This window comes from Theropithecus gelada, chromosome 5, assembly GCF_003255815.1.
Source record: "Theropithecus gelada isolate Dixy chromosome 5, Tgel_1.0, whole genome shotgun sequence".
Classification (NCBI taxonomy): domain Eukaryota; kingdom Metazoa; phylum Chordata; class Mammalia; order Primates; family Cercopithecidae; genus Theropithecus; species Theropithecus gelada.
Window position 1 is genome coordinate 136832981 of NC_037672.1, and position 19187 is coordinate 136852167.

The window sequence follows — 19187 nt, forward strand, 5'->3', positions numbered from 1 at the left end:
CAGTTTTTCGGAGAGATAACCGTTTGAAATCAATTGAATTACTGCTGTCATTTCTTTATTCCCTCACTATATGAGAATTATATACCTAGGCCCTTTGTCACATGACTTTTCAGTATCTCCCACTAATGTGCATGGTGTAATTTCCCTGTCTCACTGATGTCTGGCTTGGCCATGTGACTTGCTTTGATCAGTGAAAAGTGGGTGAAAGTGCCACCATGTCAGTTCCAAGGTGAGGTTTCAAAAGGCATCACAGGTATCTGCTTATGCTCTGACACTTCTGTGATCCACTGTGGGAAAATCTTGCCCCACATTGCCATTGTCCCTTCAGATTAGGTCCCAGAATTAAGACAGAGAGCTGACTCAAACCTGACCAGAAGCCTCAAGTCTGGCCTGGCCCCCTAAGCCCAGCCTCAGCCAGCTGGAGTACAGCTGCTCGGCAGAGCTGTGGTTGCTGTTGTAAGCCACTGGGGAGGTGCCGTGTCTGTTATACAATAAAACCTGACTAATACATGATTAAAGAGAACTACACAGAAAGGAAAAAAAAAGAAGCTTCTCTCAAATCAGCCCTAACAACCTGCTTTGGAATTGGAGCAACCCATCTGAAGCAGATTCAACTTACTTCCAGGCAACAGCTCAAAGTGAGGCCTCCCTTCTTCAGTGGACATAAGGGTGGCCAGTTTGCCTTCTATCATCTCTCCATCAATAAATTTCCCATACAGTGCGGTCCTCTCATCAGGGTACACATAGGCTATCTTCTCTCCAGTCATCTCCCCATCTTCATTTACTTCTCCTACAAGGCTTCCTCCATCCTGATGGGAGAAACCAAAAACCAGAAAATATTATATATAGTATATCTAGGACATGAGTTCCAAGAAATTCCTCTTCTGCACTTCCATTATTAATATAGCACCGGTAGGAATAATAACAGTTTAGGAACCCGAGCTTTTCACCTGGGTAAGAAAAACATGATGCATAGCTCCTCATCCAGCTCCATACAAATAAACTGCTAGAAAGTCATGTGCATATGGGGCATGTATGCCTGATTTAGAGAGTGGTAGACTCTGTTGCAGTTTGTAATCCGGCACAAGTTACTGATACTCTATCTTGGTTTGCTATCTAAGAAACAAATAATGTTTCTTTGATATTTGTAACATCAATTACCAACATTTAAAGGAAATGTAACTGAGTGTTATTTTTGGCCAAAATCAAATATGATGATGATCTTTAGCAAGACATTCCTACCCACTATTCATATGATCTCCCTTCTCGATGTTAAATTTTGGATTTCTAGTGTGTTAGGAAAATCTTCAGTTCAAATGTACTTAAGAATTAATTTAGTATACATGAGTAAAGAGAGCTGTCTGCTCGTTTTCAGCGACAAACAAAAGGATGTCTGGACACTGCCTTTCTGAGACTCCTATACCATCACCTTTTCTGGAATTAGAAGGAAAAGTGAAAAAAGATCAACTAAATCCCACTCCCATCTCAATTCTTTCTTCCCACTCGATTTTCTGCTCCCTCTCACCTCCTTTCAGCAGAGGAGCCCACTGAGCTTCGTGCTTAACTCTTTCATTTATTTCATGCCTAAGGGTCATTGAGTACTTTAGGGCAGAGGCTATCATATAATTCTGTATCTTGATAAGTGGTAGGGACACAGTAGGTGATTCATAAACGCTTTTAAATTGGACTGGGTTACCAAAAAGTAATGAATAATTTAAGCTAGGATGCCAGAGATGTTTCTTTCCTTTTTTTTTCCATCCAGAAGGTCCTCATGGTATAACTTTGAAAATTTAAGACCTTTGTGAGTTTGATATAACAATAGTAATGCCATGACATCTTTTAAAAGCATGGTTAATTTCTCCAACTTGAGGATCTAGGAACAGCTAGCTACTCAAAGTCAGTGATGTAGGATGACTTTTGAGTGATCCCAAATGCTGCCTTTTTTTTTTTTTTTTGCCTTCTAGGAAAAGAGCTGTAAATTAAAAAATGAATCGTGGCACTTACACAGAAAGAAAAATACTTAGAAGCATTTTTAATGGATAGAAAGTGCACTAGGGATAGTCATTGCTCTTTCTTCTCTTCAAGTTAATTCTTAATAATTGAGAATACATGGAGATGATACTTTCTGCAATGTCTGCCTTCAGGCTTTTAGTGATGATTATTGAATGGAAGGGTATAAGAGCATTTGTGCTTCTTATACTCTATGCCTAACATAAGCCACCATTACTATTTATTTAAAACAGAAGTCTGTCTTTCCAGGGTCTCACACCTTTCCCCCTAAATGTGTTTGATTTTATTTTATTTATTTATTTATTTATTTTGAGACGGAGTCTCGCTCTGTCGCCCAGGCTGGAGTGCAGTGGCGCAATCTTGGCTCAGTGCAAGCTCCGCCTCCTGGGTTCACGCCATTCTCCTGCCTCAGCCTCCCGAGTGGCTGGGACTACAGGAGCCCGCCACCACGTCCGGCTAATTTTTTTTGTATTTTTAGTAGAGACGGGGTTTCACCATGTTAGCCAGGATGGTCTCAATCTTCTGACCTCGGGATCCGCCCGCCTCGGTCTCCCAAAGTGCTGGGATTACAGGCGTGAGCCACCGCACCCGGCCCCTTAAATGTTTAAATTTCTGGTTTCAGAGGGAGTGAATTTATTTGTCCGGAATGATACAGTAGAAATTCTTCTTTCATTTCCAAAAGGAGTTATACATTTTTAATTAAACACCTCATATGAAAAACTTTTTCAAGGTACAGTTTTGAAAGAAATACACTGTTCTTAGAGTGAGCTGACAAATACGGACTGTAGAGAAAATCATCACATTTTCCTCCCCTTGTTCCTACTTTGGCCTGTTAAAAAAATTTCCTCCTCTGCTGTATCAGGTATCAGGGAGTGTGGGGGAAGAAAAGGCTGCTTTTCTCCTCTGCTCACTGGCTCCTCCTCATCGGGGGAGAAATCGTTCATTTGACTGGTGAGCAGCCAGGGTCTGACACTTACTGACACCCATTTCTCTACTGGGTGGGGGTTAAGAGGACAAAGGCTGCTTTTTTGCTCACCAATGCTCCTTCCTAAGGCAGAGTCTTTGAGATTTAATAAGATAATTAAGGCTAAAGGTTAAAATGTAGCTATATATTTGGTTTTCAAAATGCAACCACATTGAGCGAGCCCAATTCATTCACCAATCTTGGCGCATCTTTGATCCCATCAGGGGACTTTAACTGACAATGTCACAAGTAAAATGACAGGTAGTAAAAGAATCTGGTAATCCAACACTTTGCCTCTTTCCTATCCTCATCTCTATGTAGAGAGTTCCACTTCTCCTGACTTCAAGATGCACTGTCACATCAGCAGTGCCCCAGCACTGGGCAGCAAGATGCATACTCTGGCTATTCACGAGGCCAGGTTTCAGTCCTCCTACACTAGGCAGCACCTCCACCACTTCTGATCTTTCTGCTTCTCTTCTCCTAAGCAGTACATGTTACAACTTTTGATCTATCACAGATCCTACCAAGAGGATATTTAAATGCTTTAGCAATTCTTAGAAAATGTTTTACAACATTATTTTCTTATGCCCTATTCCTAGATTATAACTTATTTTTTAAGAACAATAATGTGTAAGTGGATTTAGCTGGGATTACTTTTCTTAACTATGTAACTAATCATTTGTTTGTATTAGAACTTTTTAGTCATAAGGTTTCAGAGTAAAAAATGTATTTTCAGCTGGGCGTGGTGGCTCACGCCTGTAATCCTAGCACTTTGGGAGGCCGAGGCAAGGAAATCACCCGAGGTCAGGAGTTTGAGACCAGTGCCTGGCCAACATGGTGAAATCCCATCTTTACTAAAAATACAAAAAATTAGCTGGGCGTGGTGGCATGTGCCTGTAATCCCAGCTACCTGGGAGGCTGAGGCAGGAGAATTGCTTGAACCCAGGAGGTGGAGGTTGCAGTAAGCCGAGATGGCACCACTGCACTCCAGCCTGGGCAACAGAGTGAGACTCTGTCTCAAAACAAAAAAAGTATTTTGACTTAAGTTATGAACAAAATAAAATATTAAGTAAAATATTTTCTGGCCAGGTGTGGTGGCTCATGCCTATAATTTCAGCATTTCAGGAGGCCAAGGCAGATGGATTGCTTGAGCCCAGGAGTTTGAGACTAGCCTGGGCAATATGGAGAAACCCTGTCCTTAAAAAAAAAAACAAAAATATTAGCCAGATGTGGTGGCACATGCTTGTAATCCCAGCTACTCAGGAGGCTGAGGTGGGAAGATGGCTTGAGTCTGGGAGGTGGAGGTTGTAGTGAGCCAAGATTGTGCCACTGCACTCCAGCCTGGGCAACAGAGCAAGACCCTGTCTCAATAAATAAAAAATAAAATAAAATAAAAATAGTGTTTTCTAAGGTCTATTTTCTGAAACATTTTCTGGAAATTCACTAACAACAGATGGGACATTTGAAATGCAAACAAAAATTTGAGCATTAATTTCCAACCATGGGTTCTGCCATATCTTTTTACTTTAATAGACTCCAGAAATATAATAAAATGCTATCAAATACTCAAAGGTGAGTTATTTTTAATCACCTTAATTTAAACAATATAAACCATAAAACACCTTAAAAAGTAGTTAGTGGAATTATAAAATCAAGTAACAACAGTGCAGTAAGCTCCCCCAAATTAAAAATGGCTGGACTGGTTTTTACATATGAGAAACAGAGAATAAAACTAATAGCAACAATAAAATTTTCCACCATCTCCCTCTATGTGCCAAAAGAATTAAAAGCAATGTATTTTGCCTTTATTAGTGATACCATAAAACCAATTTGTCCCAATTTGTTTTAATCATGATTAATTACTCCTTTCCAAAACAATGCTGAAAAATAATTAATAATGGATTCAAGGGCCAACAATCTAAGCCAATAGTGAGTAACAGTGAGAGGCCATGCCTCATAAACTCTTGGCGTCAGCTATGGTGACTCTCAGGTTTCACAGCTCCCAAGTTCTAACACAGAATACATTTTACTCTTCATTGTGAAGAGTCACAATATGTTACTTTCCAGCAGAGTGAACAGTCACACGGCTTACTGGGTAATATATCCAGCACACTCCATGCCGAATGTTATCTTTATACTGCCCCTTGAAGATCAGTCTCCCATCTGTGTCGTATTCCTGGGCTGGACCATTCAGCTCTCCGTCTACATACGTGCCCTGGAGAACTCCCCCATCTTCATAAGTGTAAACTCCCTGGCCCTGCAAGGCATCATCCACATAATAACCTTCCAGGGTGCTGTGAGGAAAGGAAAAACAAAAAGGAATAGTCAGACCTGACTCGACTCTCTTAGAAGAAAGGATCATATCCAAGGAACTGCATGCCCAGTTGTGTCAGCCCTGACATGGATTCAGTGCAGCCTCCTAAATTATCGACTGCTAGGGAAAGATGCTTCAGGGACATGGGTAAGACTGAGAAGAAAGATGGAGATTTAATACCTAATCTCACAGTTCCTGGGAATCCGTTTACTCTGCTGGAGAAAATAGAGAAGAAAAAAGCTACTGATGGAAACTAAGAACAAGTTCACTTGAATATGTTTCCAGGCAATAGAAATTCTGATGTTACCTGTTCCATACACAAACCATTCATGTCTAATTTCCCTCAAGAGTGCTCCAGAATTCACTGGTAGTTCTCAAGGGTCTTTCAGATGGCTTGTATACAGTAATCTCTAATGATACAAATGTGGCTCAAAGTGTGTGAATGTCTACATATTTGTTTCAAGTCACTAATATATTATTTATCAGTGATAGCCATAATTGGTAGTGATACAATACTTCCATCTCCTTGGAAGACATATGGGGATTTATTTAAGTATATCTATGTATGTATGTATATCTATGTATGTACATGTGTATGTGTGTGTGTATACATATACATACATCCATAATCATGGCTAGCAGGGGCAAGTAAGGAAGACTGCAGGCTCTACCCTGCTAATATCCTGATAGTTTGAGACCCACGGTCCTACACAAGAAGAAAGCTCACAGGAGTGCTCACGGTGACTTTACCAGTACTTCTCCATCTCTCTCCTTGTAATACACATTTGCAAGTTCAAGAACATGTTTTCATTCTTAGCCTCTGAAAGGCCCTATGAAATGAAACTAACTTTACCCAAAATTCCCTTTAAGTACTAAAATTTGGAATAAGGAAAGACCAACTCAAATTATCTTTAAAATTTAAAATGTAAGAAAATTTTGAAACAAAGACAGCTTGTTTATTTTAACAGAGGCAGGTAGCATTTATTCATTAATTCAACTAGTAAATTTTTTTTTTTTTTTTGAGACAGGATCTTGCTCTATCGCCCAGGCTGGAGTGCAGTGGCATGATCAAGGCTCACTGCAGCCTTGAGCTCCTGGGGCTTAAGCCATCCTCCTACCTCAGCCTCCCAAGTAGCTGGGACCACAGGTATGCGCCACCACACCTGGCTAATTTTTGTATTTTTTGTAGAGATGAAGTTTTGTCATGTTACATAGGCTGGTCTTGAACTCCTGGGCTCAAGGGATCCACCTACCTCGGCCTCCCAGCCACAACTAGTCAACATCTATAGTGTGCCTTCTCAGTAGCAAGCATTGTGTGAGGCTCTAGAGGAGATAAGGAACAAAACAAACACAATGGTATAGGAGAGACTGGCAAGACACACTGTGAACTGGAGCAGATGGGATGCAAAGAGGGCCATGAGGACTTAAGTGGCTGCACCTGACTCTGCCTGGTAAAGTCTTGACTTATTTCAATGAATAACTGAGAATGATCTATAATTATTAAATGAAAAGCACATTCTAAACAACGATAGCTTCTGGTTAAAAGGTAATTACAGTATTTGTAGTCTCCCAAGGAGATAAATAGTTTTCTTTCAGTTTTATTTGTACTATCAATGACAAATAGGCTTCCTAAATTCATGAAGAGAATAAAGTACACTTTAGCATAGCTTTTGCATAAATAATCAAAATTCTAAAACAGTGAGGTTGGAAGTAATGAGATTCAACTGTCATTAGACTCCCACAATTAAAAAAAAATCCTTGGTGAAGGTTACTAATCAAGTGACATAATGATGTAATTTATGTAGTGCAAGAAACTATTTATTCATTTATCTTCATTTTTAGGATTGCCAGTTATGATACAGGATTCCCAGCTAAGTCTGAATTTCAGATAAACAACAAATAATTTTTTAGTTTATGTATGTTCCAAATAGTGAATGGGACATAATTATACTTACATTTTTTTGTTGAGCAAATTCCAATTTAACTGGGTGTCCTGGATTTAACTAGATTTTTATTTGCTCATCCTGGCAACCCTATTGACTTTGGATTCTCAGCAGTATTCAAAATGTTCCTGTGTGAGTTTGGGTAGAATTACTTCCTGACAGACTAGTCTGCCAATATTACTGAGGGTTATGATCAAATCTACAAGACATAAGTCTTGCAAATCAGACAAAAAATAATATGGCCTTGCAGACATTTCCCCCAACTGTATTCAGTGGCTTGTCCTAACCTCCCTTACCCGTGGAGCCCATCTTCATGTATCTGTTAGAGTAAGAAGAACAAACTGCTATTTCCCTCTTAGCCCAACTGACTCAAGGTACACAAATGCAAATTCTTAGGGCATTGGAAAGCAAATCTTACTGCATTATTGTTTCAGCCATCTGCCTGAGGCAACAGCTTAGCTTGCTTGGCAACTTTTAATAGTAACTTGGATGAAACCTGATGACAAAAGGGGGCATATTAAACAGATAAACTGGGTTCTTCAGGGTAAGAAAAAGTGATGTCTTTAAAATCCTCTGTCGTTGAGGAAATAAAATATACGTTTTTTAGACTGGCATTCAAGGCACTACCTTTCTCTCTAACTGCTCTTTCCAGAGGAGGCTGGCAAACTATGGTCTGCTGACTGTTTTTGTAAATAAAGTTTACTGGAACAAAGCCATGCATATTCCTTTCTACATCCTCTATGGCTGCTTTCATACTACAAGAGCAGTGTTGAATTGCTGCAGCAGAGACCGTATGTGGCCTACAGAGCCTCGATTTTACTCTCACCACATACAGAAAAAGTTTGCTTATCCCTGCTCTAAAAAGCTCTGCTCATATTGAAAGTTTACTCACTGACCTTTATATAGCTTAGCTTCCACACTATATTTTTCCTTGCTTTCCATAAAACATATGTGAGGAAACGTTTAAAATCCTTAAGGACAGCCAGGGGGAAAAAAAGGTTATGACTTTTTTTTCTTTTCTTTTTTCTTCATTGAAAACAAAAATAATTGTGGGCTAATAATGACTATTCTGAAATTTCTGGCATTTTTCTATCGAAAAAGAAAGAAGCCACTGGGTGCAGTGGCTCACGCCTGTAATTCCAGCACTTTGGGAAGCCAAGGCAGGTGGATTGCTTGAGGCCAGGAGTTTAAGACTAGCCTGGCCAACATGGTAAAACCCCAGTTCTACTAAAAATACAAAAATTAGCCAGGGGTGGTAGCACATGCTTGTAATCCCAGCTACTCAGAAGGGTGAGGCACAAGAATCATTTGAACCCAAGAGGGAGAGGTTGCAGTGAGCGGAGATCGTGCCACTGCACTCCAGCCTGGGTGACAGCGAGAATCTGTCTCAAAAAAAAAAAAAAAAAAAGACCGGGCATGGTGGTTCATGCCTGTAATCCTGGCCCTTTGGAGGCTGAGGCAGGAGGATCACCTGAGGTCAGGAGTTTAAAACTAGCCTGGCCAACATGGTGAAACCCCCTCTCTACTAAAAATACAAAAATTAGCTGGGCATGGTGGCAGGCACCTGTAATCCCAGCTACTCCAAAGGCTGAGGCACGAGAATTGCTTGAGCCCAGGAGGCAGAGGTTGCAGTGAACTGAGATTTTGCCACTGCATTCTAACCTGGGCAACAGAGGGAGACTTCATCTCAAAAAAAAAAAAAAGAAAGAAAAGAAAAAGAAAAAAGAAAGAAGCCATGGGAAAATGACATTATTTTGTATCCATTAAAATGTTAATATCTGGTCATATTTGAAAAGTGGGTACATAGAAATAGCCTTCTAATGTTTCTTGGTGAAACTGGATTGAGAGCTGGGTTTCAGAGCAAGTCTGCTGGTCACTGTCTTAAACAGAGCCTACTCATCATCCGCAGGGAGCCTCATTTTCCTACAAAGTAAATCTATCCTGATCTTGGCAGCCCCGCCGTGCACATTACTCATCGGAGCCTAGGCATGTACTATTACAGAACACTCCACGTCTTTATTGATGTTAAATTTATGTGTCCTATTTCTCTAACTAGATTGTAAGCCCTTTATGGGAACAAATTAGGAAATATGCATCCACGTATCCCTCTCCTAACATATGAACTTCATATTGATAATTCCTAAGCAAAAGAATAGAAATGGAAAGCGGGATCATTTTGCATTGAGAAGAGAAGATTGAGAAGGAACATGACAGTGTTATTCAAGTGCAGGGAGCATTATTTATATGAATTCGATATGCCTATAGGCTGTACGTGAGCAAAGTTTCTTAAACTTCCTATGCTTCATTTCTTCATTTGTAAATTGGACTACTCAGAGCATTGTTATAAGGGTTAAATGGGTTAATACATATCAAATGCTTAGAATATGGTCTGGCACATAGTGATTGCTTAAATAAAGAACAGCTATTATTATTAAACATGCATATTCATGTGTATGATGGCAAGCTTCCTACTAAAAAACTGGGTTTAAAAAGCATCATCAAAGAAACAGTTATGAAACACTGAAATAGATAAAGAAATTTATAAAACTGCATTAAATCTATTTTTAAAGAATAAGCAAGAAAAATTCCTATCTGCAATAATTTATGAGTGATCCAATTGACTGGAAGAAAATAAGTGCCTCTAAAAAAAAGCAATATGTGTTCACTGTAAAACAAACACATAAAAAGCAACTCAAGCAATACTAAGATGCAGAAAGTAGAAATTCTCAGTCCTCTTCCCCAATTTCACATATAATATTTAAGAGTTTTTTCATTTCTTTTTTTAAGATGAAGTCTCGCTCTGTTGCCTAGGCTGGAATACAGTGGTACGATCTCGGCTCACTGCAATCTCTGCCTCCTGGGTTTAAGCAATTCTCTTCCCTCAGCCTCCTGAGTAGCTGGGATCACAGGTGTGTGCCACCACACCTGGTTAATTTTTGCATTTTTAGTAGAGATGGGTTTTCACCATGTTGACTAAGCTGGTCTTGAACTCCTGACCTCAAGTGATCCACCTGACTTAGCCTCCCAAAGTGCTGGGATTACAGGCATGAGCCACCACACCCGGCCACTCTCCTCATTTCTATACCATGCATTTTCCTACCTTTTGTTTTTGTTATTTTAATAAAAATGGGATCATACTATACAGAATGTTCTTAACGTGCTTAACTTGTATTTAAAGTTCTTTTCAACATCTTGGCAGATTCTTTAGCATGTTAAGAAATTACAAAAATGGTCTTGCAATTCTTTGACTTTTCTGGTACCATCATCTGAATCAAACAACTAGAAAATGTTGAGGAAATTAAAACATAAATTTTAATTAAATTTCTTTTTCTGCACATAGACTAATTTTGCCTGTTTTATCCAACCTCTTGTACTTAGCAGTTAAATTTCGAGAAATCAGTTAAATTAAGAAATCTGACTTACAAAGAAATGGAGAAATTCTATAGTTGTTTTCCTAGACTTACATATCTGTATTTCCTAGACTTACATATCTGTATTTTATTCAGATATTGCTGTATTTTCATAAAAAATTCCTGTTAGTATTTGAATATAGAAAACTGTTCTTGGAGATTTAACAGTGTTGGCTTTTCTTCATGGTTCTGGGGTCTAGAAGGTTTTGGACTTTCCGCCTCCTGGGGCCTAAATTCTGTTCCCTTCCTTCCACTGTGTTCCCTTCCTTTTGTCAGCCCTAGCAATACAATAACCAAGAGGAAATTTAAAAAATGAATCATCACTCCTTAAACTCCCATCTCTAACCAAATTGAATTGTGACCCTTAGTATGAAAACATTATTTTAGGAATTATTTTATATAACAATATATATGATCTTTTGAAACACTGCAAACTAAGCGAAGAGCAGCAACAGGAGATCCAACCCATCTGCTAGAACTATTTCCAGTCAGAAACTTCAACTTCTTCCAAGGTGTTGCAGCAAGTTTGATGGAGAACTCTGATGCTTCCATATAATATAATGTACTGGCTATCTTTGAAGGTTTTCTTTTTTTTTTTAATCTTTTAAGAGAAGATCTACGAGTCTACTATAGATCTAATTATTATAAAGCCTCAAAATAACAGTAAAATATTTGAAAAGTAATGAAATTTAGTTTTGCTTTCTAAAAACAAACCTAAAGAAAACTTTCTGCTACGGACTAAATGTTTGTGTCTCCCCAAATTCCTGTGTTGAACTCCTAACACCCAATATAATGGTATTAAGAGGTAGGGCCTTTGGGAGGTGATTTGGTCCCAAGGGAAGAGCCCTCTTGAATGGGATTAATGCCCTTATAAAAAGACATCAGAAAGCTTGTTTTCTCTCCCTTTACTCTCCGCCATGTGAGGATATTGAGAAGATGGACATCTGCAAACTAGGAAGTGGGCCCTCGACAGATACAAAGTGTAGGTGTCCTGATCTTGGCCTTGGGAAGTCCAGAACTGTGAAAGTCCAGCCTCCAGAACTGTGAGAAATAAATTTCTGTTGTCTAAGCCACCCAGTCTATGGAATTTGTTATAGCAGCCCAAACTGACTAAGACACTCTCCTAATAATTATTAACAATAATAGTAACAACAACAATGATAAAATAATAATCTATCCTTTCCCCTGAGCACCTTCTAAGTGTCCTACACTTTAAGGGTCTTTACAGGTTTTCTCATTCAATCACAACAATCCTGAAAAGCAGCTACAATTATCTCCATTTTGCAAATTAAGAAAATAAAGGTCAGGGGGGCCAAATAGCTAGAACAGAATTCTTCGGAATTGATTCCTCAGGAAAACTTTCTGCCAGTCTTCCAAGCTCCTCCCAAGTTGTTAAGGCCCCTACAAGAACATAACTGAATTCACTCCAGGACTCTTTGTAACATTTCACAACTATGGCTGATGAGTAACTTCAAGGAAAATTAAAGAATGGAAGAAAGGCAGTTAGGCCCACAGCTATTTCCCTGCTTCAAGTTGGAAGATGGTAGCAGATATAGTGAAAGAGAAGGTTGGCTCTAGAATTGAATTCGCCTTGGTGTGAGTCTCAGCTCCAATCATTTTTAACTAGGTCACCTGGGGCAAGTTATTTAGCCACTCTGTGCCTTAGTTTCTTCGTATGTCAAATGGGATTATAAAACCCGCCTCCTAGATTGTTATCAAGACCATGTATGTGTCCAGTGTTGAAGAAATGGTAGTTATTCAATGTTATCCATTTCATTTGCACTCTCGTTGTTATTCAATGTTATCCACTTCATTTGCACTCTCTTCTTGCATGTCACAAAATTTTTTTTCCTCAATCAGAACTGTTTGTTGGAATACAGATGAATATATTTGCTGGGGTTGGTTCCAACAAAAGCTAGAGGACTGTCAGGAACACAAAAGAAACTTTTACCTCGTGTGGGAGGTTGGAATGCATGACTTCAGAAGTCCGATCCAACTCTAATTTCTCTGAATTGTGATCAAGCACTTTCTGAAAACTAAACACAAGAAATCCTGCATAGACTTGACACCTGGAGAATGCCATCCTTTCTCAGTGGCTCATGAGACGGGTGACCTTGCTTAGGTTATTTTGGCCAGTGATAAATTACAAGGAGCCCTCTTGGCAAATGTAGCCAAACAACATCAGAAAAGGACTTGGGCACAGGAGAAAGAAGCCATGGAGTAGTAAATCCTTTAACATCTAATTGGCATGTGAAGGAGAGGCATCAACAACATAAACAAATAAAGCTGAATGAATTACCTAATCTCCACTTCATAATTAGGCTAAAAACCACAGGACCCTAGTATTCCGCAGCCCCCGCAAAGCCAGTCTGAAGAAATATCTCTTTCTTGTTACCATTCTAGGATTGGGAAAAGTCTTGCCTTTAGGTTCATAAATCATGGTCAAAATAAGAACAATTAGGAAAGATACATGAAAATAAACATCCAGAGTCGAAGATTAGTATAAAAATTAGAGATGTGTGTATCAAAATATTTTGAACACTACATGTTTTCATCACATCCCATGGTACTCCAGCAAATCCACCAGTGCCAGACAGACTCCAGATCCACACCAGCAAAGCCTCAAGATTCCTGTCACCGCGCTGCATAAATTCCTTTATCTCGGGACCAGGGTGGATGTAAAGAAGTCCCAGTTACTGAATCTCAGGATAATTTTCTTCTTTCCTTTTAACAGAGGAGGTGGGAATGGACACAATAGCTGCTTAAAAAACAATTTTAAAAACAAGGTTATGTTCTCATTCATTCCTTATTTGTAGGGCAAACCGTTGGTAAAGCATGAGTATTCTGATTTTAGGTTTCTGACTTAATAAGCTGGTTGTAGTAACTTAGCTTTTCTGTTCCACATTTTGTCATATAATGAAGAGAAGAGTAAGTATTATGATCTCAAAACTAGCAAACATTCTGAATCTGAGACAGTTGTGAACAGGTAAACAATGTACATTTTGGCTATTTAAACTGATTTAGAAATAAATAGCTATTTCTTCCGTATGTTGAAGAGGTATCTGCACTTTCATGTTTATTGCACTGTTCACAACAGCCAAGATATGAAATCAACCCAAGTTTCCATTAATGGATGAATGGATAAAGAAAATGTGGTATACACGTACACAATGGTATACTATTCAGCATAAAAACAAAACAAAATCCTGTCGTTTGTGACAATATGAATGATCCTAGAGGACATCATGTAAAGTGAAATAAGCCAAGCACAAAAGGACAAATACTGCATGATCTCACTTGTATGTTGGGAATCTGAAAAAGCTGATCTTACAGAAGTAGAGAATAGAACAGTGGTTAACAGAGGCTGGGGAAAAGAAGGCAGGAAGGAAGGACGGGGAGAGGTTGGTCAACAGGTACAAAGTTACAGTTAGATAGCAGGAATAAGTTCTGGTGTTCTATTACATAATAGGGTGACTACGGTCAATAATAATATATTGTATACTTCAAAATAGCTAGAAGAGGGGATTTTGAATGTTCTCACCACAAAGAAATGATGAATCTTTGAGGTGACAGATATGCTAATTGCCCTGATTGATCATTACACAATGTATTTATGTATCAAAACATCACACTTTACCCCAGAAAAATGGACAATTACATGTCAATTAAAATAAAACTTTAAAAATAGCTATTTCTATATTTTACCTTGAATATATTTAGTTAAGAAGCGCAAATTCTCTGCCAATAGTAATTACTTCTATGGCATAGGTTGGGGTTAAAAAAAGGAGGGGGAGCACTTTCACTTTTTACATTTCTGAATTTGAAGTTTTTTTTATTCCACTAAGCATTTGTTATGTTTGCAATTTAAAAACAAAATAAAATATTCTGCTTCTATTTACAAATTTGGTTTTAAAATTTCACAGGGCCATTTTGCCTGGTTATCTGGGTATCTGAAATTCTTATTCAGATTTATCTCATTCGATGTCAAGGGAAACACTGATTCTAGAATTTTCTGGATATGTTTATATTTGTTTGGATACTTCTCATAAATAATATACTGGGGTTCAGTTTTCATATAAGATTAGAATACTTAGGCCAAGTCTTCTGTTACTACACTGTGATTTTCCTTGTCTCTTTCCAAACATAGGTTCCCACAATTGCAGACGAACTCTTTGATGGGACATAAACCAGCATAACAGGTTTCAACAACTTTCTTCAATACAAAGCTTTTGTCTCCTCGCTTATTTCAAAACCTAATACCAGCCTCTTTTAAGGAATTTTTCCAGACCAAAGGTTGATGACTGACAATAAAGGCAAAGCATTCCCACTTAATTTTACCCAACACATCAGGCCCTAAAAGCCGGGGGTGGGAACAGGGAGAAAAACTAATAGACAAATATAATAATAACTACTTCATGTAGAAACAACTGACTTATCCATAATCAAATCCCACATCTGCCTTAGAAAACCCTGGTAGATTGTTGGCCTTTTTTTCAGTTGTAAGACTCTCTTACTAATTTTTACAGCAAATCCTTTTAGCAGATGCCTGGTAATGTGATCAGTATTTGGGTTTAAGAAGATGACGACAACCTTTTGAGATCCTGTCACCACATTGTTACATCATGTGTAATAAAACCAATAATACTGACATTTTCCCCTTAAGGTATTAACTCTCATCTACCTGAAGATAACCAAGATAATCTCTTGAGGTCCTCGCTAACACTATTTTTCCTTGATTCTATTTAATCAACATCTTCACAGGTGTTTGAGTGGTAGATATAAAAATTAGTGAATTGGGCAGGCACGGTGGCTCACGCCCGTAATCCCAGCACTTTGGGAGGCTGAGGCGGGTGGATCACGAGGTGAGGAGATTGAGATCGAGACTATCCTGGCTAACAAGGTGAAACCATCTCTACCAAAAAAAATACAAAAAAAAAAGAAAAAAAATTAGCTGGGCATGGTGGCGGGCACCTGTAGTCCCAGCTACTCAGGAGGCTGAGGCAGGAGAATGGCGAGAACCCAGGAGGCGGAGCTCGCAGTGAGCCGAGATCGCAGCACTGTACTCCAGCCTGGGCAAGACAGCGAGACTCTGTCTCAAAAAAAAAAAAAAAAAAATTAGTGAACTGGTTAGGCTGGGCGCAATGGCTCAGGCCTGTGACCCCAGCACTTGAGAGGCTGAGGCGGGTGGATCACTTGAGCTCAGGAGTTTGAGACTAGCTGGGCAACATGGCAAAAACCCATCTCTATAAAAAATACAAAACAAATTAGCCTGGCGTGGTGGCACGCACCTGCAGTCACAGCTACTCAGGAAGCTGAGGTGGGAGGATCACCTGAGTCCAGGGAGGTTGAGGCTGCAGTGAGCCATGATCATGGCACTGCACTCCAGCCTGGGTAACGGAGTGAGAATTGATCTCAAAAAAAAAAAAATAGTGAATTAGTGCCTCAAAAGGAAAAAAAAAAATCATTTAATGTATTTCTAGCCTATAGATAGTAACTGGGCTAGTGCTGCAACTTGGCCTGGTGCTTCAGCTTGTTCATATCATGACACACTTGCAAATTAATGCATTTGTCTGACACACTAGGTTAAGCGGATGAAGCTGTTTGGGGGTAGAAGTTACTAGCCGGACATGAGAAGACAGGTGCTCAGGAAGTCTCAGGCCCCACTTGGCTATCTTACCCTAGGGCTGAGGGGCTCAGCATCTTGAAGCTAACAAGTAGCTCATTCTCGGCACACTGGTTCAGAAGTTTAGTCTAGCCCATCAGTACTCTGAGTATTTGCCCCATAAAGCAAGCAGGTAACCAACACCAAATTCAGACAAATCTGCTGGACTGTTTTCCCAAAGAGTCAATCAGTTACTGGCGATCATCATCAAACTACCAGATTTAAAGTGTGTGTGTGTGTGTGTGTGTGTTTGCATGGCGGGTGGGGGGTGTTCTGGGTGAATTCTACCCTCTCTTTCAGCTCCCACTCTCACTTAGGAAGGACTTCTCTTTAGTATCAAATTAGGAGAAAGTGCTATGAAGCATAAAAGACGTAATAGACACAGATTCTGCCCTCAAGGAAACCTCTGTCCTTGGAGATGAAAGAGACATTTACATAAATATGTACTTGTTGAATGAACAAAAAAATTTGCAGAATCAGGTTAAAAGTGACACTTTTCAGAAAAAAAGAGCTATAAAAAATTGCAGTGGAAATGGGGCAGGAAAAGTTTCCCTCTGGATAGGTTAAAGAAGTCATAGGAGAGAAAAGCACTGATACCAACTTTTTTTTTTGGAAACAGGGTCTTGCTCTGTCACCCAGGCTGGAGTGCTCAACAAATCTTCCTGCCTCAGCCTCCCCAGCAGCTGGGACCACAGGTCCCAGGGTCTCTACACCTGGTGGCAGAGACAGGGTCTCACTATGTTGTCCCGGTCATTTCTCAAATTCCTGGGCTAAAACAATCCTCCTACCTCAGCCTCCCAAAGTGCTGGGATTACAGACGTGAGCCAACATGCCCAGGCCCATACCAACATATTGAAAGGAGCCTCTATGGCACTCAAGTATCCACCCAAAAGAAAGGAAGTAAAATATCTGACCATTTAAAATTTACAGTTTGTAAGCAAAACCCTGCTTTACAAAAAGGTGGGGTTGGGGGCAATGGGAAAATGAAGGTTGGAATTATAATTAAAATGCAATTTTATAAAAGTTATGTAGAGGGTTTTTTTTGCTTTTTTTACCCCTCATTGCATCAGATCATCGAAAGCCTAAGTAATGTTACCCCCTTTAAAACAACCCACTTTGCCTACAGAAAAGCGATTCTGGATCACTTACCAGTTCCTGCCATCACCCTTCAGTTGTCAGCTTAGACATTTTCTTTCCCAAAGGAAGCTTTGGCCTATTACCAATGTCAGGAGTTTAGTAAGTGGTGTGGTATTCCACAGAATCCTATAACCTGCTTTGGTGAAGTCTGTTTCCGTTTTACCCAATCAACGGGTCTGAAAATAGCTGGCCCTTTTGCGGCTCTGAATTCCACTAAATGCTTGAGAAATTCACATGGTCACTCTCTGCTCCTGAAGCTGACAGGGCCTAAAAGTCATTGTTGGGAAGCTGGGCCAGGGCAACCCCATCTCTTCTTGAAAGAAAAATGTCCTATAGCCATTCCTATCTGTCACCAGCGAGTAAGGAGCCTCTGCCTCTCAGCGTCCTCAGACAGGGGATGAGAGTAAAATAAAAGAAATCCTGCTCTGAAAAATACTTTAACTAGAGGTACACTGTGGAAAATCATAGTTCTGACATTAGTATTAAATTATCACACAAAAAGATCAATTATCCCAAAGACAGGCATTTAAAAAACCGAAGTCTAGAAAGTTGCCCTCCTGTGTGTACCTGTTTATGTCTTATTACTGGGACTGCAATGATGTGGCTTTGAAGAACTTTGCCAAGCATTTTTTCATCAATCTCATGAGGAGAGGCAACAAGCTGAGAAACCGATGAAGCAGAAGAACCAACAAGGTGGCAGAATCTTCCTTCAGGGTGCTAAGATGCCAGACTGTGACATCTGGCAGAGTGTGCTGAATGCAATGGAGTGTGTGTGACCCTTGGAAAAAAGCAAGAATCTGACTTTACTGGAACTGTGCAAACTGGCCACTGACAAAAACGATCCCCACTTGTGTGACTTCAGGGAGATGTGCTGCTGGAATGATGAAGTGAAATCCATCAAAGAATTGGGTGACCATGTAACCTACTTATGCAAGATGGGGGCCCCTGAATCTGGTATCTTCTGGCCAAACACAGTCTGGGAGACAGTGATGACAAGAGCTAAGCCTTAGGTTGGCTTCCCCATAACCACAGGGTGACGTCCCCAGTCACCAAAGCAGTGCCTACAGGTAGGGGTTAATTTTACCCATTGTATAAATTGTAGAAAAACTTCCACTTGAATTCTTTCATTTGTATTATTCCTTAACATAAAATAATTCAGTACCCCCCAAAGAACAAAATAAAACTGTGAGTGCTACCTGCCATCAAAGAAGAAGAACTTCCCCCGTCCGTTCTTTTCTCCATGAACAAAGTTCCCCTCAAATCTGTCTGTGGAGGAGTAGGTGACTGTGCAGAACCCGTGTGGTAATCCGTCATCATCCAGGTGTCCTGGAGAAAGGGAACCACAAGGCAAACTTTAACATCGTCAGTGCTCCTCCCATCTGACGTCTAAGCATTCACATGCTGCAAGACAAGTCCTATGCCCAACTCCCCTCCAGCTGCCAAAGGGTCCCCTCCGTGGCACGAAAGGACAGACAGCGTGCAAAGGTTTCTCACCTCATCAGCACCAGCAGTACCAAACTGATTGTTACGTACACTTTGTGAACTGATAGGTCCAGAACAGACTTAGACACATTCCAGAATATGAATTTTAAATAAGCTTGCTTTTTACCTGGAACTGAGAGTCATTATCAGTAATATCCTCTGCAGGGCATGTCACAATTTACCAAGTACTCTCCCGAGAGTCCTCATATTTGGAATTGATGCCTCCAATCTCTCATGCTTAACTGAAGTGTGGTTGAGATTCCAC

At 39.8% G+C, this 19187-nt stretch overlaps 1 protein-coding gene across 2 annotated transcripts in view; it reads right to left on the minus strand.

The window, feature by feature from the left end:
• SETD7 (SET domain containing lysine methyltransferase 7) overlaps nt 1-19187 on the minus strand; it is a 64267-nt gene that overhangs the window by 34414 nt on the left and 10666 nt on the right. For both annotated transcript variants that reach the window (XM_025386143.1, XM_025386141.1), the window contains exons 2-4: nt 18637-18766; nt 5067-5268; nt 620-809 (exon numbers count right to left, since the gene is read on the minus strand). In XM_025386143.1, the coding sequence (XP_025241928.1) occupies nt 620-809; nt 5067-5268; nt 18637-18766 (522 nt within the window). The remainder of the gene's footprint in view (nt 1-619; nt 810-5066; nt 5269-18636; nt 18767-19187) is intronic.